The following is a 25,280-nucleotide window of genomic DNA, read 5'->3' on the forward strand; positions in this document are numbered from 1 at the left end:
GCATTCAGAGAGCTTTAAAGTGATACTATGTGTTTTTTTTTTTTAAATAAAACAAACATGTCATACTTTGCAGTGCTCCACTGTGCAGTTTGTTTTGCACAGAGTGGCCCTGAACATCCTCTTCTGGGGTCCCACGGCGGCTCCTCACCATAATAGCTAACCTCCTCTGGGAAGCGCTCTCCCCAGGGGGTTAGCTTGCGGGCACACTCCCGTGTGATACAATTGGCGTCCATAGATGCTGAATGTATGACTTCCCGCCCCCCGGCAGGCGCGTCAATGGATTTGATTGACAGCAACGGGAGCCAATGGCTGCGCTGCTATCATTCTATCCAATGAAGGGCCGAGAAGAGGTGGAGAGAACGACGCAGGATCGTGCCCACGGAAATTCGGGGCTCAGGGGGGCCGGACACAGCAAGGTGATTTTTCACCTTAATGCATAGGATGCATTAAGGTGAAAAAACACAAAGGTTTAAAACCCCTTTAATAAAGCCTGTCTAAAGCCATATTTTGAAGCACGTGTAAACAAGCCCTTACAGGTGTAGTGTCACCACATACCCAGCCATCTAGTGACAGAATAGAGGAGTGCAGCAATTCCAGAATTAGGGTGGAATCAATTGCTTTCCTATCAATTGGCCAAGGCAACTATACAGTACGTGGCAGGTAAATTTACTAGCAACCCTGTCTAAACATCAGGGTGCTACAGCTGTATGGGCTAGTTTACACTTGCTTCAAAACATGGCTTCGGACACACTTTGTTAAAGCTCTCTGAACGCCAGTTAAAGCTCCTATCACTAAATAAAATGGTTAGCTTACAGTACTATTTACACCTGCTTTTGCTTAGTGCTTCGAGGAGGCTTCAATGAGACTTCGGTGGGGCTTCAAGTGAGCTTTGCCATAGACTTCTATGGAGGCTTTTAAGATGCTTTGAATCACCACTGAAGCTACACGGGGTATAATTTTTGAAGCAAAGCCGAAGCTAAGCAAAGCAAAAGCAAGGTGTAAACAGGACTGTAAGTTAACCATTTAATTCAGTGACAGGAGCTTTGATTGGCGTTCAGAGAGCTTTAACCACTTGGCGCCCGCGCTATAGCCAAATGACGGTTACAACGTGGACCCCAAATGCCGGGAGGACGTCAATAGACGTCCTCCCCTTCGCGCGCTGTGATCACCCGAGTCACTGAGACTTGGGTGATCACAGATCCGAGTAAGGGGCCCGTCCCGGCCCCTTACCACATGATCAGCTGTCAGCCAATGACAGCTGATCACGTGATGTAAACAAAAGCCGGTAATCAGGTTTTTTTTCTCCTCACGCTAACAGCATGAGGAGAAAAAAAAAGCTGATCACCAGCTTATGTGTAAGGGACATCGGTCCCGAAGGGGAAGAGGCAATTCTGCCTCATATGTGCCCACCAGTACCCCCTGCCAGTGCCACCTATCAATGCCCATGAGTGCCACCTATCAATGTCCACAAGTGCCACCTATCAATGCCCACCAGTGGTGCCAATCAGTGCCTCATCAGTGCCACCTAGCAGTGCTGCCTATAAGAGTAACTTATCAGTGCCCATTACTGCCACCTATCAGTGCCACCTATTAGTGCCACTTCTTAGTGCCATCTATCAATGCCACCTCTCAGTGCCCACCAGTGCCGCCTTATCGGTGCCCATCAGTGCCCACCAGTGCCGCCTATCAGTGCCCACCAGTGCCGCCTTATCGGTACCCACCAGTGCCACCTCATCGGTGCCCATCAGTGCAGTCTCATTAGCGTACATCAATGAAGGAGAAAAATTACCTGTTTGCAAAATTTTATAACAAAATATAAAAAAAAAATGTTTTAAAAATCTGTATTTTAATTTTTTTTTTTTTTAACAAAAAATAAAAACCGCAGAGGTGATCAAATATCACCAAAAGAAAGCTCTATTTGTGGTACAGTGTTGTTTGACCGCGCAATTGTCATTTAAAGTGCGTTAGCGCTGAAAGCTGAAAATTGGTCTGGGCAGGAGGGGGGTTTAAGTGCCCAATAAGCAAGCGGGTAACAAAGCCTGTCCGAAGTGTAAACTAGCCATAATGTGTGTTGAAGCCGAAGCAAGTGTAAATGAGCCCCTACTTTCAAAAAAAGTGACAGTTATTTCCAGTCCAATAAGATTACAGTCACAAGGCTAAAAATAACTATCTTTATCCCTTTGAACTGATCTTAATGTGCGTCTAAAATAACCCACGCTTTTTTCTGTCATATTTTCCTATAATTCAGTGATGACGAATCGCCCTTTGTAAACCTTGGTGTACACCAGGTGACAGTCCTGTTTTTCCAGTGTCACAGTAATACCGCGTATTAGGGAAATCGCCGCACCCACAGACGTCACCACAGCCTGTGAAGTTATCAATTTTAACCCTTTATCAGTTGGGAGCTGTGATGGGCAGAGCTGCTTTAGGTGTGTAATGTTTTTAATCTTGGTTTGTAAACTTTCACCTGAAGGCCAGCACGCTCCGCGCATTTACGAAGCATCTAACAAGCATCGGGAGAGGTTCCCTGAAGCCCTCAAAGCAGCCTTGGAATCTATCCTGTGAAAAGGATTGGTTCCAATCCTAGGTCAAGCTGCCCTGACTTTCTAAAAAAGATCATTAACCCCTTTCATACAGGGCATTTTCACCCCCTTCCTGCCCAGACCAATTTTTAGTTTTCAGCGCTGTTGCACTTTGAATGACAATTGCGCGGTCATGCAACACTGTACCCAAACTAAATCTTTATGTTTTTTCCCCCCACAAATAGAGCTTTCATTTGGTGGTATTTGATCATCTCTGCTGCTTTTATTTTTTGCGCTATAAACAAAAGAAGAGCGACAATTTTTTTAAAAAACACAATATTTTTAACTTTTTTATTTAATAAATATCACAATTTTTTAAAAAAAACATTTGTTTTCCTCAGTTTAGGCCGATACGTATTCTTCTACATATTTTTGGTAAAAAAAAAAAAAAAAAAAAATCGCAATAATCGTATATTGATTGGTTTGCACAAAAGTTATAGCGTCTACAAAATAGGTGATCGATTTAAGGCATTTTAATTTTATTAATTTTTTTTACTAGTATTGGCGGCGATTTGCGATTCTTTACTGTGACCGTGACATTGCGGCGAACACATCGGACACTTTTGACATGTTTTTGGGACCATTCACATTTATACAGCGATTAATGCTATAAATATGCATTGATTACTGTGTAAATGTGACTGACAGGGAAGGGGTTAACCACTAGGGGGAGCTGAAGAGGTTAATATGTTCCTTAAGGTGTGTTCTAACTGTAGGGGGGAGGGGGCTCTCAAGGGGAGGAGACCGATGTGTGTTTCTCTGTACTAGGAACACACATTGGTCTCCTCACCGCTGACAGGAGGTGGATCTGTGTGTTTACACACACAGATCCACACTCCTGTTGTGATTACCGGCAATCGCGGCCGCCGGGCACCCGCGCCGGGAATACAGGACGTCATATGATGTCCACCCGGATCGGCGAGGGGTTCCTGCCGCTGTCATTTCCCTATGACGTGGTATGGAAGCGGTTAAATCCAACAAGGCTGTAATTCAGTAATTGTCACGTGTGTACAGATTATGTAAGAGACAAGCCCAAATCACAAGAGAAAGGGGTGATCGCATGGTTTACAGATCATAGGTGGAAAACCATATTTTATTTAGACAGCATCCCAACTGACAAACTTTTTCTGCAAACAGAATTTAACAAATGAGGCCATATGCAGTGCCTTGAAAAAGTATTCATACCCCTTGATATTTTCCACATTTTGTCATGTTACATCCAAAAACCTAAATGTATTTTATTGGGATTTTATTCGATAGACCAAAACAAAGTGGCACATAATTGTGAAGTGGAAGGAATTTTTTTTTTTTTTTACAAATAAAAAAGAAAAATCTGAAAAGATGGCATGCATCTGTATTCCGCCGCCTTTACTCTGATATCCCTAACTAAAATCTAGTGGAATAAATTGACTTCAGAAGTCACCTAATTATTAAATAGAGTCCACCTGTGTGTAATTTACCCTCAGTATAAATACAGCGGTTCTGTGAAGCTCTCAGAGGTTTGTTAGAGAACCTTAGTGAACAAATAGCATCATTAAGGCCAAGGAACACATCAGACAGGTCAGGGATGCAGTTGTGGAGAAGTGTAAAGCAGGGTTAGGTTATAAAATAAATATCCCAAGCTTTAAACATCTCATGGAGCACTGTTCAATCCATCATCTGAAAATGGAAAGAGTATGGCACAACTGCAAATCTAACAAGACATGGCCATCCACCTAAACTGACAGGCCGGGCAAGGAGAGCATTCATCAGAGAAGCAGCCAAGAGGCCCATGGTAACCCTGGAGGAGCTGCAGAGACCCACAGCTCAGGTGGGAGAATCTGTTCACAGGACAACTATTAGTTGTATACTCCACAAATCTGGTCTTTATGGAAGAGTGGCAAGAAGAAAGCCATTGTTAAAAGAAAGTCATAAGAAGTCTTGTTTGTCATTTGTGAGAAGCCATGTGAGGAACACAGCAAACATGTGGAAGAAGATGCTCTGGTCAGATGAGACCAAAATGTACCCTGAAAGCAAAACACTATGTGTGGCAGAAAACTAACACTACCCATCACCCTGAACACATCATCCCCACCATGAAACACGGTGGTGGCAGCATCGTGTTGTGGGGATGCTTTTGTTCATTAAGCTGGTCAGAGTAGATGGGAAGATGGATGGAATCAAATTCAGGGCAATCTTACAAATACAGGTACAAAACATGTTAGAGTCTACAAAAGACTTGAGCGGAGGTTCACCTTTCAGCAGGACAACAAACCTAAACATACGGTCAGAGCTTCAATGGAATGGTTTAGATCAGTGATGGCGAACCTCGACATCCCAGATGTTTTGGAACTCCATTTCCCGTAATGCTCAACTACACTGCAGAGTGCATGAGCATCATGGGAAATGTAGTTTCAAAACATCTGGGGTGCCAAGGTTTAGATCAAAGTATATTCATGTGTTAGAATGGCCCAGTCAAAGTCCAGAACTAAATCCCAAATCAGTGACAAGACTTGAAAATTACTGTTTATTCGATCTGATAGAGCATGAGCTATTTTGTAAAGAAGAATGGGAAAACATGTCACTCTCTAGATATGCAAAGCTGGTAGAGACAACCCAAAAAAGACTTGCAGTTGTAGGGCCGGATTAAGAACATCACGGGCCTGGTGCTGAGGATTTTGGTGGGGCTTTTTATAAAAAATAAATAAATAAAAATGCAAACATTTTTTTGTTATAACAAATTAAATTAAGAGAGGAGAGAGAGAGAGAGAGAGAGAGAGAGAGAGAGGATGAGGGGTAAGGGAGGGAGGATGAGAGAGAGGATGAGAGAGGGGTAAGCAAGGAAGGATGAGAGAGGGGGGATGAGAGAGAGAGAGAGAGAGAGAGAGAGAGAGAGAGGGGGGATGAGAGAGAGAGAGAGAGAGAGAGAGAGAGAGAGAGGAGGGGGTGAGAGAGCGAGAGAGAGAGAGAGAGAGAGAGAGAGAGAGAGAGAGAGAGAGAGAGAGAGAGAGAGAGAGAGAGAGAGAGAATGTGGATGAGCATGCGTGGGAGTAATATCAACACAGCCCAGCCAAAGCAAGTGACTAAAGACACAGAACTCGGAGGAAAGACCGGGTGAAGATGGAAGCGCTGCGGGACCCTCCGGATTGATCACAGCGCAAAGCTGGAGGGCTCAGTCTGACAGGTAAGTGTACCCTAATGTGCTAATTTGCTGTGCATACTTGTACATTATGGCATAACCTACCTCAGGTCCTCTAAAAAGTAGTAATTTTAGCAAAGTTTACTACCACTTTAATATCACAGGATCCCAGGAGCCTCTCATGGGGCCCCCTACTGAGCCGGTGGCCCTTGGGCAGTGCTTAGTTGCCAACATTTAAAAAATATTTTCAGGGTATATTTAGAGTTGCTGACATGCCCTATGTTCCTCTATACATCACAATAGTAATCACAAAATTAAATGAGTACTAAAAATGGGCAAATATGAGGACTGAGAAGATTTCCTTTAGTCGAACTAACAAAAGTGTACCCATTCTAGAGCTGGTAACATTGAGGATATTCAATATCCTTTTAAAGCGGTCCTCCACCCTGAAGTGGAGTCCCGCTGATCGGAACCCTCCCCCCCTCCGGTGTCACATTTGACACCTTTCAGGGGGGAGGGGGGTGCAGACACCTGTCTAAAGACAGGTATTTGCACCCACTTCCGGCCACACGCTACGGGCGAAAGACGGGCATTCCGTCACATCCCGTCTGTCGCCCGTTGTGTGCTGGGAACACTCGGCTCCCAGCACACAGCGTGTGGGTAAGAGGCATAGGGGAGGAGTATGGATGGGATAAAAGTGAGAAGTATGTGCAGGTGAGGGAGAGGAATGTGGAGAATATAACAGTGGTCACTATGTACAGGAGAGGGGTGTGGAGGGTATGGCAGTGGGCACTATGTACAGGAGATGAGTGTGCAGGGTATGACAGTGGGCAGTATGCACAGCAGGGGAGTGTGGAGAGTATGCCAGTGGGCAGTATGTACAAGACAGGAGTGTGGAGGGGATGACAGTAGGCAGTATGCACAGGAGATGAGTGTGTGACCGTGGGCAGTATGTACAGGAGAAGATTGTGGGGGGTATGACAGCGGGCACTATGTACAGGAGAGACGTGTACGACAGTGGGTAGTATGCACAGGAGAGGAATGTGGAGGGTATGACAGCTGGCACTATGTGTAGGAGAGAAGTGTGGAGGGTATGATAGAGGGCAGTATGTACAGGAGTAAGTGTGGAGGGTATGACAGTGGGCACTATGTGTAGGAGAGAAGTGTGGAGGGTATGACAGTGGGCAGTATGTATAGGAGTAAGTGTGGAGGGTATGACAGTGGGCACTATGTGTAGGAGAGAAGTGTGGAGGGTATGACAGTGGGCAGTATGTATAGGAGTAAGTGTGGAGGGTATGACAGTGGGCAGTATGCACAGGAGAGGATTGTGGGGGGTATGACAGCAGGCACTATATACAGGAGAGAATTGTATGACAGTGGGTAGTATGCACAGGAGAAAAATGTGTAGGGTATGACAGCGAGCCAAACATGGATTGAAATTAAGCCAATTAAGCAGAGATCAGCCATAGTCGATCTATGTATGGGCTAGCTGGTTGTAAACAAGTCAATCTAATAATCGACTTGACTACAAGTTTTTTGCAAAACAATCAGTGCTGCCAGCTATAGTTAGCAACACTGATAATTTTATTATGTGGGTAGGGAAGGCTCCCCACTGGCAGAACACAATAATACTGAGGGAGTGATTCCCCTATCCACAGGTCAGCAGGTGAGAGGGTGTGTGGGGACAGGCTGGGGAGACAGGTCTGTGAGCAGGGGGGTGTGAGGTGGTCATGGAGGGACATCAATCAGCAGGTGGGGGGAGTAACTGGGAGTGATATCTTTTGGAGTAGGGTCTTTCATCTGCGGGTTGGAAAATGGTCATCTGTGATATAAGTTGAAGGGAAGTGGCTGGGGAGTGTGAAATAGATGACGTGTTTCAAGTTTCTTTCACATTTGGGATAAAGTGATCTGTGGTGGATTGCTTTTCAACAAGTTTTATAGCAGCAGCTGACAGGTGTTCATGAGGTGCTACTGCTGCCTCCTTGTGTTTTTTTTTTTTTTACATTGTTGGACTATGCTGCTACCACAAGGAAGTTTGTCTTGCAGTTTCAGAGAGGCCCCATTGAAATCAATAGTTGAGTTTGACAGACGGTGCAGCTACGGCATTCGTACAGCCCTGTCCAAATGTATTTTTATGATTTGGGTCAGGGACATGCAGTGAGGTCGGTGGCTGGTGAGGCACTGGCTATTATCAGAGCCAGATACACACAGGTACACAGCGAGAGCAATAATTCTAGCACTAGACCTCCTCTTCAACTCTAAACATGTAACCTGTAAAAAAAATAAATAAAATCAAGCGACGCCTATGGAGATTTTTAAGTACTGAAGTTTGGCGCCATTCCACAAGTGCACGCAATGGGAAAACTTGACATATTAGGTATCTGTTTACTCTGCCTAACATCTTTTCTCTTTTTGTCCATGGAAGGACACAGCCTTCACAAGTCTTGACATATGGGTTATGTTCCTGTTCATAGGAGAGGACTAGGCAGAACATGTTAGAGTTGAACAGCCCCGCCCAGGGGACGCAGCGTCAGAGGTCGCTCACATCCTGCGGTGGGCGGAAAGAAACGTGCCGGCTCTGTCGGCCGTTTACATTCCGGGCGTAGAAAACTGGCAGGTGGACTACTTAAGTCGCCAGATGCTGGACCAGGGGGACTGGTCTCTGCATCCGGAGGCATTTCAAATCCCTTGCAGGAGGAGGGGCACACACCGGACATAGATCTCCTGGCTTACTCGCCTCAATCGCAAGGTGTCAAGGTTCGTGGCCAGGTCCAGAGATCCCTGGGCAAACGCGTCAGAGGCTTCGTGGGGTCAGTATCGGTTAATTTATGCCTTTCATCCACTGAAGTTGCTTCCTAGTCTGCTCTGCAGAGTGGAGACCGAGGGAATCCCAATGATTCTAATCGCTCCAGATTGGCCCCGGCATCCTTGGTATGCCGACCTTGTGCGCCTGGTGGCAGATGCACTCTGGCGGCTGCCAATGCTGGAGGACCTTCTGTCTCAAGGTCCCATACTTCATCCTGCTTTACAGTCCGTGGCTTTAACGGCATAGCTATTGAAAGCCAGGTGCTGAGGGATCAAGGTCTTTCAGACTCTGTCATCTCAACCATGCTGAGGACACGGAAGTCTTCTTCCAGGAAGATCTACCATCGCACCTGAAAGGCCTACATCTCTATGTGCAAAGAGATGGGGTGGCGTCCACGGATGTATTCGGTTTCCAGGGTCCTGCTGTTTTTACAACGTGGAGTAGATCAGAAACTTGCTTTAAGCACCATTAAGGGGCAGATTTCAGCCTTGGCTGTGTTCTTTCAACGGCCTTTGGCGGGCCATTCCCTGGTGGGTACCTTTGTGCAGGGGGTTCGTCATGTACTTCCCCCTATTAGTCCACCTCTTCCTCCATGGGATTTGAATCTGGTGCTCTCGGGTTCTTCAGGAACCTCCCTTTAAAAATATCAGAGAAATTCCTCTCTTGACACTATCTCAAAAGGTGGCTTTTTTAGTGGCCATTACATCTGTCAGACGTGTTTCTGAATTGGCGGCCTTGTCTTGCAAGTCACCATACTTGGTCCTCCATAAGGATAAAGTGGTGCTACGCCCGCAGCCTTCCTTCCTTTCCGAAGGTAGTTTTGGCCTTCCACCTTAACGAGGACATTTTACTTCCGTCCTCAACCGGCGCATCCTAAAGAGGTTGCGCTACATACTTTAGACGTGGTATGTGCCTTGCGGGTCTACCTGTCTGCTACGGCTCTGTTTTGGAGGTCTGACTCGCTATGCGCGTCGGTGTCTGGTCCACAAAAGGGCCTGGCGTTCTCGTCAGCCACCATTTCTCGGTGGATCAGGCAGACCGTCATACAGGCCTATGCTCTTAGGGGGCGGCGCCCCCCTTTCCGGTCACGACACATTCAACCAGGGCAATTAGTGCTTCCTGGACTTTCCCAGATCAAGCATCTGTCTCACAGGTGTGCAAAGTGGCGACTTGGTCGTCAGTGCACACCTTCTCCAAATTTTACAAGGTTGATGTGAGTGCATCTTCAGATGCTTCCTTTGGCCACAAGGTTTTGCAGACGGCTGTTTAAAGTTGCACCTCCTCCGTTGAGGAGCTCTGCTTGTTTTGGGGTGAAGTTATTTGTTTTTACGCATACTGTTCCCACCCCTCATTTTTTTGACACTGCTTGGGGACGTCCCATATGTCAAGACTTGTGAAGGTTGTGTCCATCCATGGATGACAGAGAAAAGGATTTTACGGCGAGTACAAAAAATACAATATTTTCATAGTATACAAAAAAATCATGCCAACTTTAGTGTTCACACTGATGCGGGTTAGAAATCGTGCCAGTTCAGCTGAACTGGCACGATTTCAAACCGTCAATGCAGTTCGACTTCGGGGGCGATTTGACAGACATCTGTGCTGGTTCATGCACATATGTCGATTCAAATCTCCCCAGAAGTCGCCAAAAGTAGAACAGGAACTACTGTATTTATTGGCGTATAACACTCACTTTTTTTACCCTGAAAATAGAGGGTAAACTGTGCCTGCGTGTTATACGCAGGGGGCTGTGGAAAGTTTTTTTCCCAAAACTTCCCTCTTAAAGTTAGGGTGCGTGTTATACGCCGATAAATACGGGTACTTTTGGGAATCAGTGCGGCGCCACACCGATTTGGATGGTGCCATTTCTGGCAATAGCCGCCAATTTGGCATGCAATTTGACATGTCAAATCGGCCCAATGTGAACGTGGGCCAATTGTGGTCACGTGCACAACTCCATGCACACTACATCTTTTAAGGAGGGGTGGGCTTCCTCCAGTATTACCTGCCCTCTGTCCATTATAATGCACGTGCTTATACTATGGAGGCTCTCAAAATTTGAAGTTAGGACTGCATAACACTGGGGTGCCGTGAAGTGGCTCTGCAGCTTACGCATGTATTTGCAAATGTGTGCTAACTAAACCCGTTTTTAGCGCATACTGTTAGAAAGGATAATGTGGTTTCTTGCAGACTAGTTGGCGAGTTGAACTTGGAATTTTTCTTTGGTTTTGTTTGACATGTGTCACCCTTCCATGTGCTCCTTGCTGGAAAGGCCAGTTATAGGTGGGGGCAGTGCCTATTTGTACACTACAAATCCCAGAGAGCAGTCAAGAAAGGATGGCTACATTTCTACATACAGTAAGGCCTTGTTCACCTTGGTGTACTTAAAGCGGAGGTTCACCCAAAAATCAACTTTCTGTCACTAGATCCAGCATACTGCTGACATCTGCAGTATGCTGGATTTTTTTTTTGTACTTATCGTTTTAGCCGTATTTCTTCTCCGGCTCCGAGCGGGGAATCCTTCGGGGAGTAGGCGTTCCTAAATCAAGAGCAGTTGATTGACGGGCTTGGATAGCGCATCACGCCATCCGGAAATAGCCGATGTGACTCTCGGCTGCTTACGGCGCTATACGGCGCCTGCACCTGCCGTGTAGAGCTGACTGCGCAGGCGCCGTAAATTGCCGAGAGTCACGTCGGCTATTTTCGAAAGGTGTGACGCGCTATCCAAGCCCGTCAAACAACTGCGCTTTATTTAGGAACGCCTATACCCGGAAGGATACGCCGCTCGGTGCAGGAGAATAAATACGGCTAAAATGATAAGTACAAAAAAAAAAAAAAAAATCCAGCATACTGCAGATGTCAGCAGTATGCTGGATCTAGTGACAGAAAGTTGATTTTTGGGTGAACTCCCGCTTTAAGCGTACATCAGTGCAAAGGGCCGTGTTTGCCTGCAAGGGATACATGGGTGTACTATTCATTCCTATTGAGACGCAGCAGACACAGTCATACTTGACATCCATGTGGGTGCGTGTGCCGGAATTTTCACTCTCTGTATTCTGAGACTCACACCTACAGGGATATACAAATGGGAGCAGTAGCTGTGTCCATGCAACTACTGTGCCCTAATAGATCTTAATAAGACTGCCTGCATGCATTTCCATAGAACACCTGTGCATCCCGTGTGGGCAAACACGGCCATTCATATGGATATGTCCAAAGACCAAAGTGAATGAATGTAGCCACATTCTGACAGCCGATCACAGCAGCAAAAGTAAAAATAAAAAACAGAATTTGGATATTTGGAGACTGTGAGCAATAAAGGGGACTTTTCTGAGTTAGTTTTTTTTTTTTTGCATCAGTTTAGTGTCACTAATCTTCACTGACAGTATTGGGTAATCATCCCCATTGCTTGGCAGCACTGGGGTTCTAGGTTTAGTTCCCCCAGGGACATTGGATATGTATGTTCTTCCTATGATTGTGCGAATCTCCCAAACCGAATACATACGGTCTGGTGGAGAAGCAAACTGTGGGTTCGTTTGATTGGGCATTGAGAGGGAACTAAATTGTTAGCTCCTCTTGTACAGACATTGTGGGGATAGCTCAGTGTTTTCTGTACTGCACTGTGGAATGGAGCTACAGTATTAACATACATATGTATTAGCGCAACACTATTATTGGGACATTGGAGTGTAAGCTCCTCTACAACACAGACCAAGGTGGAGTGTACTTGCATTATCTAAATAATAACACGAACCCTACTTTACCACCGTTATTTACTGTACAAAGTGACCATACAGCCTGGTTATTATTAGAGAAAATGTCTCAAACTATTCAACTTCTTCCTTGTATTGTGTACTCCGGGGCAATCAATGCAAATCCATTACTCACTGTGTAAACACGAAGGCATTGCTTTTATTACCAACATTCCTCACAGTGCACAATTACACAACTCAGGTTGTGATCATGTGACATCAAGGCTAATTTGTGCTTTCCCCAGAGCGCAGACCCATGACCCCCCCCCCCATACCTACACAGACCCCTAACACCCCCCCCCATACCTACAGCACAGACCCCTTACCGCTCATACCTACAGCACAGAATCCTGACCGCTCATACCTACAGCACAGACCCCTGACCGCTCATACCTACAGCACAGACCCCTGACCGCTCATACCTACAGCACAGACCCCTGACCGCTCATACCTACAGCACAGACCCCTTACCGCTCATACCTACAGCACAGACCCCTTACCGCTCATACCTACAGCACAGACCCCTTACCGCTCATACCTACAGCACAGACCCCTTACCGCTCATACCTACAGCACAGACCCCTGACCGCTCATACCTACAGCACAGACCCCTTACCGCTCATACCTACAGCACAGACCCCTTACCGCTCATACCTACAGCACAGACCCCTTACCGCTCATACCTACAGCACAGACCCCTTACCGCTCATACCTACAGCACAGACCCCTTACCGCTCATACCTACAGCACAGACCCCTTACCGCTCATACCTACAGCACAGACCCCTGACCGCTCATACCTACAGCACAGACCCCTGACCGCTCATACCTACAGCACAGACCCCTTACCGCTCATACCTACAGCACAGACCCCTGACCGCTCATACCTACAGCACAGACCCCTGACCGCTCATACCTACAGCACAGACCCCTTACCGCTCATACCTACAGCACAGACCCCTTACCGCTCATATCTACAGCACAGACCCCTGACCCCCCCCATACCTACAGCACAGACCCCTGACCGCTCATACCTACAGCACAGACCCCTGACCCCCCCCCCCCATACCTACAGCACAGACCCCTTACCGCTCATACCTACAGCACAGACCCCTTACCGCTCATACCTACAGCACAGACCCCTGACCCCCCCCATACCTACAGCACAGACCCCTTACCGCTCATACCTACAGCACAGACCCCTAACCCCCCCCCATACCTACAGCACAGACCCCTTACCGCTCATACCTACAGCACAGACTCCTGATCGCTCATACCTACAGAACAGACCCCTTACCGCTCATACCTACAGCACAGACCCCTGACCGCTCATACCTACAGCACAGACCCCTGACCCCCCCATATCTACAGCACAGACCCCCCCTGACCCCCCATACCTACAGCACAGACCCCTGACCCCCCCATATCTACAGCACAGACCCCCTGACCCCCATACCTACAGCACAGACCCCCACATACCTACAGCACAGACCCCTGACCACTCATACCTACAGCACAGACCCCTGACCCCCCCATACCTACAGCACAGACCCCTCGATATTTACAGCACAGACCCCTGACCGCTTATACCTACAGCACAGACCCCTGAACCCCCCCATACCTACAGCACAGCCCCCTGACCCCCCCGACCCCCCCCCATACCTACAGCACAGACCCCTCGATATTTACAGCACAGACCCCTGACCGCTCATACCTACAGCACAGGCCCCTGAACCCCCCCCCCCCCCCATACCTACAGCACAGACCCCTGACCCCCCCATACCTACAGCACAGACCCCCTCGATATTTACAGCACAGACCCCTGGCCACTCATACCTACAGCACAGATCCCTGACCCCCCTATACCTACAGCACAGACCCCTGACCGCTCATACCTACAGCACAGACCCCTGACCGCTCATACATACAGCACAGACCACTGACCGCTCATACCTACAGCACAGACCCCTGACCGCCCCCCATACCTACAGCACAGACCCCTGACCCCCATACCTACAGCACAGACCCCTGACCGCCCCCCATACCTACAGCACAGACCCCTGACCGCCCCCCATACCTACAGCACAGACCCCTGACCGCCCCCCATACCTACAGCACAGACCCCTGACCGCCCCCCATACCTACAGCACAGACCGGCCCCCATACCTACAGCACAGACCGCTCACAGCTCCGCCCCTTCCCATACACCGCGCTGTGTACAGACCGCTCCGCCCCCTCCCATGCACACACCTTGCTGTGTACAGACCGCTCCGCCTCCTCCCATACACACACACCTTGCTGTATACAGACCGCTCCGCCTCCTCCTATACACACACACACCTTGCTGTGTACAGACCGCTCCGCCTCCTCCTATACACACAAACACAGTGCTATGCACGGCCGACCCCCGCCTCTCCTCTCCATGCACAGTCCTAGGCCCCTCCCCTATCAGTGCCAGCACCGCTCCGACTCCCCCTCCCTCCTTCCCTACAGCAGAGCAGAGCAGGCTAGGGGCGTATCAGTATCGGAGGGCGGGCCTGAATGCAGTGCTCCCGGTGACGTCAGGAGGCAGCTGGCACTCCGCTCAGTCAGCGCTCGGTACCGGCCATGGGGAAGGTGCAGCTCTTCGAGATCAGCCTGCGGGACAGCCGGGTGGTATACAGCCCGGGGGAGGCGCTGTGTGGGACGGTCACCATCAGGACCAGCGCTGTCCTGCACTACAAAGGTGGGTGGCCCTTTAATTGGCACTTGCTGGCCTCACCTCCAGCACCAAGGGGAGACGTCCAGCATGTCATCCCACCATGGGGCTCTGCTGAGGATTGCTGGCTGGTGGAGAACTACAAGTCCCAGCACCTCCTGTGCAGCAAAGGATCCCTGTAGATGGGCCGGCATTCCCCAAGTCATAGATTCCTCCTACAAGTCAGCAGCTGGTGTCTAATGCCATTAGTGAGGTGTTCCTGGCATGGTGGGCATCACCCTGGAGTTATGGGTGCCCCCGGCCCTCCCCTGGTGTGTTCCATATTGGAACATCTCTGACCCCCTGCAAAATACCTGTCACCAGAGATGGGGGGGGGGGGTATCTACCAATCGGTCCCAGATCAGTATGGGGGGGGGGTGACTGACCAAGGTCAGTATGGGGGGGGGGGGGGCGACGACTGACCAAGATCCGTATGGGGGAGGGGGGCTCTCTGGGGACTGACCAAGATCCGTATGGGGGAGGGGGGCTCTCTGGGGACTGACCAAGATCAGTATGGGGGGGGGGCTCTGGGGACTGACCAAGATCAGTATGGGGGGGGCTCTGGGGACTCACCAAGATCAGTATGGGGGCTCTGGGGACTGACCAAGATCAGTATGGGGGGGCTCTGGGGACTGACCAAGATCAGTATGGGGGGGGGGCTCTGGGGACTGACCAAGATCAGTATGGGGGGGGGGCTCTGGGGACTGACCAAGATCAGTATGGGGGGGGGCTCTGGGGACTCACCAAGATCAGTATGGGGGCTCTGGGGACTGACCAAGATCAGTATGGGGGGGGGGGGGCTCTGGGGACTGACCAAGATCAGTATGGGGGGGGGGGCTCTGGGGACTCCCCAAGATCAGTATGGGGGCTCTGGGGACTGACCAAGATCAGTATGGGGGGGGGGGGGCTCTGGGGACTGACCAAGATCAGTATTGGGGGGGCTCTGGGGACTGACCAAGATCAGTATGGGGGGGCTCTGGGGACTGACCAAGATTGTTTGTCTAAAGACAGGTATTTGCACCCACTTCCGGCCACAGTCTGCGGGCAGCACGTCACCTCCTGCCCCCCCCCCCCCCTTGTGTTCTGGGAACACTCGGCTCCCAGAGCACAGCGAAAGCCAGTCAGCTGGCGCAGCGCGACTTCGGCATGCGCCGTAGGGAACCGGGCAGTGAAGCCGGAGCACTTCACTTCCTGGTTCCCTCACCGAGGATGGTGGGGGGGCAGCAGAGTGACGGCGCTGCACTCCAGGACAGGTAAGTGTCCTAATATTAAAAGTCAGCAGCTGCAGTATTTGTAGCTGCTGAGTTTTAATATTTTTTTTTTTTCAGCGGACATCCGCTTTAAATACGTCTATATTGTCAAAAGTATTGGGACGCCGGCCTTTACACATGAACTTTAATGGCATCCCAGTCTTAGTCTGTAGGGTTCAATATTGAGTTGGCCCACTCTTTACAGCTTCAGCTCTTCTGGGAAGGCTGTCCACAAGGTTTAGGAGTGTCTATGGGAATGTTTGACCATTCTTCCAGTAGTGCTTTTGACGAGGTGGCTTGGCTCATAGTCCTTGCTCTAATTCATCCCAAAGATGTTCTATCGGGTTTAGGTCAGGACTCTGTGCAGGCCAGTCAAGTTCCTCCACCCCAAACTCGCTCATCCATGTCTTTGTGCACTGGTGGGAGGAATGTGTGAGGTATCCTGCATTGAGGCACCATTGAGTCTGACATTGCAGCTCAGACCAGGTAAAACAAATGGAATGAAGCTGTATGACGATGAGAACATTCCAGGCATTGCCTCCTCTTTATAGGCAATAGAGCACATCTTGGAGTCATTGTGAAGAAATGTTACAGATCAGAGAAGCCTCCGGAGTATCATGAGTCAGTCCAGGAGCGCAGGCAGTGTACTGGTGTCTGAAGGATGACCTGATAGGTCAGCTTTGTGTGGAATTCTCAGGGGTGGGGGTCTGTGCCACCTTCCTCACGGCCTTAGGAGAAGGATGGGGACAATAACATGCCACCATTGGTGAAGGAATGGCAGGTAATCCATCCTCGCCCCAAACCAAAATAACTTTGCACGCTATAGCCAGAGAGTGTTTACCTTTGTTTAAAGACACTGCCATTGTTGGCCTCCTTCTGAAAATGCTATTTGCTTGGCTGTTTTTGGCTTTAGTATATCTGAATTTGTGGCTGACTTCAAAGAATCCAAATGTTGTCAAGACTCTGGATCTGTGTACTTGTTGATCAGCGACTCAAGCCATAGAATCAACGTGACAGCCAGGAATGTAGTATCTTCAGAAGACAAGGTTAGCAGTGATGGCCTTCGTGTACAGGTTTCCTCTCTCCAGTCCCCCTCCACCTCTGTGGATATACTAGGCCTCTCCTTTCTGTCCAGCCCTCCTGGTAATCCAGATTACAGCCGCTGCTGGATCCTTGCCCTCTGTCACCTCCTGCGGCCCAGAGAAGGAGATAATCGCCATCGCCCTCCCCTCCTATTTAGGGCGGACACAGTGCAGGGTGCCAGGAGCAGAGATGGCCCTCTAACATCAACATCACCTAGGAGCAAAGGTCCCCCCAGCCCCCCCGACCATCACCCTCCTCACTTATTGTCAGAGTGGACACTGCAGGGAGCCAGGGGCAGAGGTGCCTCCCCCCACCCTCACTTATTGTGGACACTGCAGGGTGCCAGGAGCAGAGGTGCCTCCCCCCCACCCTCCTCACTTATTGTGGACACTGCAGGCAGCCAGGAGCAGAGGTGCCTCCCCCCACCCCCACCCTCCTCACTTATTGTGGACACTGCAGGGAGCCAGGAGCAGAGGTGCCTCCCCCCACCCTCACCCTCCTCACTTATTGTAGACACTGCAGGGTGCCAGAAGCAGAGGTGCCTCTCCCACCATCTCTCCTCACTTATTGTGGACACTGCAGGGTGCCAGGAGCAGAGGTGCCTTCCCTCACCCAGGAGCAGAGGTGCCTTCCCTCACCCAGGAGCAGAGGTGCCTCTCCCACCATCACCCAGGAGCAGAGGTGCCTCTCCCACCATCACTCTCCTCACTTATTGTGGACACTGCAGGGTGCCAGGAGCAGACGTGCCTCCCCCCCACCCTCACCCAGGAGCAGGGGCGCCTCCCACCCACCCTCACCCAGGGGCGCCTCCCCCACACCCTCACCCAGGAGCAGGGGTGCCTCACCCTCACCCAGGAGCAGGGGTGCCTCCCCCCCCACCCTCACCCAGGAGCAGAGGTGCCTCCTCACACAGGAGCAGAGGTGCCTCTCCCACCATCACTCCTCACTTATTGTGGACACTTCAGGGTGCCAGGAGCAGAGGTGCCTACCCTCACCCAGGAGCAGAGGTGCCTCCCCCACCATCACTCTCCTCACTTATTGTGGACAGGAGCCCTCCACCATCAGCCCCCCCCCCCCCATCCAGGGCCAAGGTGGCCCTCCACCATCACCCTCCCCTTTTATTGTCGGGGCAGGTCTGTGCAGGGTGTCAGGAGCAGAGGCGGCCCTCCATAGAGAAGCCATCTGAGCTCACCTGGAAGCACTTGGCTCCGCTATGTCCTCATTGGATATTAATGTGCTCAGACCAGTTGTAGCCTGAACTCTCCTGTCATCGCACATCCATACTGAACTGTGGCAGCTCCAAACTTTAAAGTCACACTACCCCCCCCCACCCTCCCCCTACAAGTTTTTCTCTTTTTAAAACCTGAATATTGATCATTTCTGATTCTGCGATAAGTAAATTCACGTGCATCACGTCACACAGTAATGTGCGTTGCAGTAAGGCCGCTGTTTCTAATCAGTGGACATCCACGGTCCCCAAAGTCCCAAATAGTGGACCTAATAACATTTTTGCCAGAACACCAAAGTGTGTTGCAATGTATTGGGGTGCGATTCAAAGTGAATGATACTACAGTGCGTCAGTGTGTAATGTGCATTGCGGTACTATGTGTGTTACAAAACATAGATGTAAATTGTCCCTAAAGTTTTTATTTGTAGTTCAGATGGTACTCCCTATAGATCCATATGTTTTTACAGCGTAGCCCATAGACTGTAGCATTAAGTCCCCGTTCACACCAGTGCGACTTGTCATGTGATTTGACCGATCCAAATTACATGACAAGTCGCACCCTATTGTTGGAAATGGACCTGTTCAAATTAGTGCAACGCCAACTTTGCGGTGCCACAGCGATACAAAAAGGTTCCTGCCCAATTTGTTTTGTGCTTTCAGGTGCGACTTGTAGACACACTGACCTGCGGCTTTGAAATCGTGCGAAGTCAGATTTGGTGGGAATGGGGGCTAAAGTAGAGAGAAACTCTTAGAAATCATTATGTAGAGCATTGCTGTTCTAATAGAATTGTATTTTGTTTTTGTTTACTTGCATGTTGTTTTTACATCAGGTAGACACATATGCTAAGTGTTTCTGCAGTGCTTCTTGCTGTGCTTTTATTTTTATTTAAAAAAAAAAAAATATTTACCACGATTTGTGCAGTGCGTGGTGTGTGGCAAATTTGTTTGGCAGATTAGAAAAACACAACTTGTGGCAAAAACACACTACATGCAGGCGATATCATCGGCCATTGCACCCCATAGAGATGAATGTGTGCCGCAACAGTAATGCAGTTGCGACTCGGTAAAGAAATCTCCCCCCCCCCCCCCCCCCCCCCCCACAACTGAACTGTTAAGTGTTGTCATCATGGAACAGGAAGTGTCTGGCTAAACTTTGGTGTGTGTGTATATAATATCTATCTATTTTAGAGTGTGTGTGTGTGTGTGTGTGTGTGTATGCAATATGCTTCAGGGGCAGATGCATTGTTGTTGTTTTTTTTTTTTTTTTTTTTTTTTTTTTAAAGCCAGCAGCTACAAATACGGCAGCTGCCCGCGATGTTGGCTTCCGCCACCATCTTCGGTGAGGGAATAAGGAAGTGAAGCCTTGCGGCTTCACTGCCCGATTCCCTACTGCGCATGCGCGGGGATCGATGGCGTGACGTCACTGGTCCCCGCTCTCTCCTGGGAACAGTGTTTTCCAGAAGACATCGGGGGGGGTGACCGGCTGGATTCCCCGCAGGGATCAGAACCCGGAAATGGTGCAAAGACCTCTATCTCGGACAGGTATCTGCACCCCCCTCCCCCTGAAAGGTGTCAAATGTGACACCGGAGGGGGGGGGGATCCAAAAAGCGGAGGTTCACTTTTTGTGTGAACCTCCGCTTTAAGTGGTTATTGCTTTGGTGTTCAGAGCCCAGCAGGGAAAATATTTGTATGAAATTTGTATATTCTTCCCGTGGTGAAGTGGAATTCCACCTACATCTTGAAACCTGGGACCATATTGATGTGTGCCTCCTTTGGGGTCAGGCCTGTGTAGAAAGCTGTGGTATTTGTCAATGCTTTATATCAGGGATAGGCGATTAGCGGACCTCCAGCTGTTGCAGAACTACAAATTCCATGAGGCATAGCAAGACTCTGACAGCCACAAGCATGACACCCAGAGGCAGAGGCATGATGGGACTTGTAGTTTTGCAACAGCTGGAGGTCCGCTAATTGCATATCCCTGCTTTATATCAATAAACTGTGCAGATGATGCATTCTAAAGGTATTTTGTGGGGATGTCACTTGTATATAAAGCATTGTATGTACACATTCATGCACGTCTGATCACTAGCCTACGTGCTAATTTGTTATCCAAAGTAGAGGTAGTGCATTAAAAAAAGAATGACGCCAAGTGCGTTTCCCATTTATTCCGACTTTACAGTCCTGCCTGTATAACGTCCGACTCCTGACATGTCATCGTATACAGCAACCATATCCATTTTCAGAAAAGCTTGAACATTCATTATTAAAAAGCCGTCAATAAGCTCCAGTGACTGCTGAGATGGTGTCATCAGTCTGCTTTCGGCGAGAGGATACATTTCTCCTATTTTTTTTCTGATCGCTCAGACTGTTCAGTGTAATTTTACTATAACAAGCAAATGCAGAAATCAAGTTGAGTGCCGGTTCACACTTGTGCGAGTTGATACCGAATGCGATGCGTTGCGTTAAACACGAACTAGATTCGCATGTCATCCAAAAAGTCATTGTTTTCAATGATGGTGGTTCACATCTATGCGTTGCGATTCCTCTCCGAATGCGATGAAAAAAAGGTCTTGTGCGACTTTAGGGCGTTGTGAATTTAGTCTCCATGGACATCAATGTAAATCTTTCTGGAATCGCATTTGGTTCACATATGTGCAAATTCCACCACACTATTCTCCACAAAAACCAGGAAGTGTTTTTTTTTTTTTTTACATTGGGATTCCATTGGCTAGAACATTAATCGCAGTTATGTCCCACTCCTAAAATTTGCATTCAATTCGTGGTAAATTCTCACCTCCAGAATGTACTGAAAAAAAGGAATAAATTCTCAGCGCAGCAGTGTGAACCGGCACTTGGGAGGCTTCAGTGGGGGCCGTTGTGTCAGGCATTTGTGTACACAGTCATGAACTTTTTTTTTTGTGCAAGCGTATATACTTGGAAAATCAAGCGTGATTTAATTTTGTTTTGGAGCCTTTCTGTAATGGCGTCTGTGTGGTCTGAGCCCTCATCACGTTTCAAATAACTTTTCACAAGAGCTTTTTGGGAAGTGAAAGTGCATTTTGGAAGAAGATAAATAAGACAGACACTGAGCCGCATAGGAAGACGCCTTCATTGGCCCATGTTTCATGCAATAAAATATGTTCTGAAATATCCCAAAAGTAAGGGGGTGTGAACTTCCATTGATATGAAAACGCTTGGCTCGGTTGGTTAGGCAGCAGCTGTAGTTGAGGCTCCTGGGATATGTCGAGGCCTGTTCTAGTAGATGGTTAGCCGTGTGACTCGGTGCTTGAGTTCCCGTAATGTGAATCATTAGGCCAGCAGGCTTCTGATCTGTGGTGGTCTTCGGTCTCCAAGGTTTGGAGACGGCTGAGATTTTTTTTTTCCTTATTCACTGATATGTAGTAATGTGTCATTCCTAAAATGTGCTCCAATGAAGTCAAGTCATCAAACTGCCCCTGCTTTTGGCTCCTCCTGATATGTGCAGGTAGCTTAGCTTTCCAGGAGCCCCATAATCCAGAGCAGTCCGTTATGCACATATTGACTTCCTTTAGGATGTCCAGACCCCTCACCTCTTCTTTCTTTGCTGTTGAGCCATTACAGGATAGTAACTGAAATGAATGGCCTCGTTGACCAATAATCGGAGGTTGTAGACCATAGCTAGCCAAGTTTGGCAATCCAAACTTTGTACCAAAAAACTTTCTGAAGCTCAAGAATCAAATGGTGTGTGTGTGGTTCGGGTAGAATCGCAGTTTATTATCTGCCTCAGAAATAGAACTGCCATTCTTGGGTGAAAAAGGCTCTGGTCTTGAACGAGGTTCCCTTTCAGAACCAAGAAATCTGGTCCACCATAAAGCATTATTTTAAGGAAGATCGCTTTTTTTTTTTTTTGCACATTTATTGCTGTCACAAAGAATGTAAACATGCTTGTGACACATGCTCTTTAAAGAGCGACCCTCACATCCCTCCTCTGCACTTAAAAGCATTCAAAACACAGAGATTGGTATTTTTATTTGTAAAAACTTTTAAAACTGGTGCCAATGGTTTCCGAGTAAACCAAAATTGATGGCATCACTTCCGGTTTACCGTTACGAACAGCCGGCTGGTAGCTCGGATCTCCCGTTGGGACATGAGAGGCGCGGGGGCATCATCCTGGTACAGGCACCCAAGGCAAATGCCTTCTTTGCCTTCACAGGAGATGTGTGTGTGTGTGTGTGTGTGTGTGTGTGTGTGTGTGTGTGGTGTGTTTTTTTTTTTATTTTTATTTATAACCTTATTGCATTCTGTGTTTCTGTGCATGAAGCTCCCCAGCACCCCCTAAATGCATACCTGAGCCCGATCAAGCAATGTGCACAGTAGCTGAGGCTCTCTCGCTCTTCATTGGTTTAGATGCCAGAGCTAATGGCTGCCACTGCTGTCAAAGAGCACCAGGAACGGGTGCATTGCTTGGGAGCGAGCACACAAGTGGGCACATAGCAAGCTGGAGCATCAACGGGAGACCCGAGGAGAGGAGGATTAAAACAAAAAAGAAATGGCAGCGTGAGATTCTTATTTTGAAAAATAAAGTAATTTATAAAAAAAAAAAATGGTGCACTTAAAGGTTAAAATTTTGGTAATCGGCACAGATGGAAGATGACACCTCAGGGTTGTCTGCAGTGTGACGGATGAAGAAACCACAAGGCTGTCAGTGTATGGAGGAACCTGTCCTATCTCTCTCTAGCCACCTACAGGGAGATCAGATCATGTCAGCGACCTGCACAAGAACAGGTTCCATTGGGGAAATTTCCCTTTAGTCCTTTGTGCTGGAGAGACAGCAGGAAGTAAAAATCCTTTTTCAACAGTTGTCACTGGAACAGTTGTCCCCATTACAGGGGAGGACTGGGAACATTTGTCCTGAGCAGCACACACAACCAAGTGGGGCCTGTTCATGGTGGGGACAGTTGTCTGTAGGTTAGAGGATGACGACTGAGGGGCTCCAGAGCAGTGTTTCTCAATCCATCTTCTTTTTTTCAGTCAAGACGCCCTTTAAAATTATGCACAATCTTGAGGCACCCCATTATTTTTTTTTTTTTTTAATTAATATATATATATATATATATATATATATATATATATATATATTAAAAAAAAAAAAAAAAGAAGTTCTACATAATGCACAGCATACATAGGACTACTAGCATTTTTACGAAGCAAATAAACCTTTTCACACTAGTACTAAATAGTATTCCAGCGTTTTTTTGTTTTCACCCTCAGTTTCTCTCTGTTCAGCTAAAGTGCTGAAGGAGAGGGACACACAAGGATCTTTTCAGGCGCCTGATGTCGTCTTTATCAACCTATGATATCAACGTTTTTTAGAATGCCATCAGCAAGCCCAAGGTTGTAATGCTGCACAATTCAAGCCAATGGCTTTGTGTAACAAAAAAGCAGACCTGATATCCCCTTCCCAGCTTGTTGACCATTTATGTTTAGGCATTTTTTTTTTTTTTTTTTAATTTTCTCTAGGTTCTGTTATTCCCAGATTGGGTTCTGGAGGCTTTTGAAAAGTCTTCAGAGGGACAAAACCTCCACCAGGCTGAGTTTACAGCAATGCACAGCCTTTATGAACAAGGGGCTGTTAGTAGTTTAGCCCCCCCCCGGAGACGGGAGGTCCCCTGCCCAGACCAGGGTATGTGCAGCAGGGAGCTGAAAGTGCTGAGCGAGCAGAGGGTATGGTGCAGAGGTTTCTAAGGATCGCAGCAGTGATGGTGGACACCCCTGTGTACAATTGTGCCCATAAGTTTACATATCCTGAAAAAATTATGATTTCTTGGCCATTATTCAGAGAATGTGAATGACACAAACATTTTTCACTCATGGTTAGTGTTTGGCTGAAGCCATTTATTATCGATCAACTGTGTTTACTCTTTTTAAATCATAATGGCAACAGAAACTACCCAAATGACCCTGATCAAAAGTTTACATACCCTGGTGATTTTAGCCTGATAACATGCACACACAAGTTGACACAAAGGGGTCTGAATTGCTATTAAAGGTAACCATCCTCACCTGGGATCTGTTTGCTTGTAATTGGTGTGTGTGTGTGTGTAAAAGGTCAATGCATTTCTGGACTCCTGACAGACTCTTGCATCTTTCATCTAGTGCTGCACTGACGTTTCTGGATTCTGAGTCATGGGTAAAGCAAAAGCATTGTCAAAGGATCAGCAAAAAAAAGGTAGTTAAATTGTATAAAACCAGAAAAGGGAAATAAACCGATATCCAAGCAAATTTAGAATGCCAATCGGCAGTGTTCAAACTCTAATCAAGAAGTGGAAAATGAGGGATTCTGTTGAAACCAAACCACGGTCAGGTAGACCAACTAAAATGTCAGTCACAACTGCCAGTAAATGGTTTTGGATGCAAAGAAAAACCCACAAATAACTTCAGTTGAAATACAGGATCCTCTGAAAACATGTGGTGTGGCTGTTTCAAAAGGCAGATGGGACTGCATGGTCGCGTCGCCAGAAGAAAGCCATTACTACGCAAATGCCACAAAGTATTTTGCTTACAATATGCCAAAACGCATAGAGGCAAGCCTCAAGACTTCTGGTAAAGTCATTTGGAGTGATGAGACCAAAATTGTAGTGTTTATGGTTGTGTCCAAAAAGCTCATTTGGAGAGAAGTCAACAAGGCCTATGATTAAAGGTATGGAGGTGGATCGCTGATGTTTTGGGGGATGTGTGAGCTACA

At 48.0% G+C, this 25,280-nt stretch overlaps 1 protein-coding gene across 1 annotated transcript in view; it reads left to right on the top strand.

The window, feature by feature from the left end:
* The first annotated feature begins 14,802 nt into the window (after window positions 1–14,802).
* ARRDC1 (arrestin domain containing 1) overlaps window positions 14,803–25,280 on the top strand; it is a 67,089-nt gene continuing 56,611 nt past the window's right edge. Inside the window, exon 1 of the mRNA XM_040324196.1 lies at window positions 14,803–14,982. Within this exon, the coding sequence (XP_040180130.1) occupies window positions 14,865–14,982 (118 nt within the window). The 5' untranslated portion in view covers window positions 14,803–14,864. The remainder of the gene's footprint in view (window positions 14,983–25,280) is intronic.

Source organism: Rana temporaria, chromosome 9 (genome assembly GCF_905171775.1).
Source record: "Rana temporaria chromosome 9, aRanTem1.1, whole genome shotgun sequence".
Classification (NCBI taxonomy): Eukaryota; Metazoa; Chordata; class Amphibia; order Anura; family Ranidae; genus Rana; species Rana temporaria.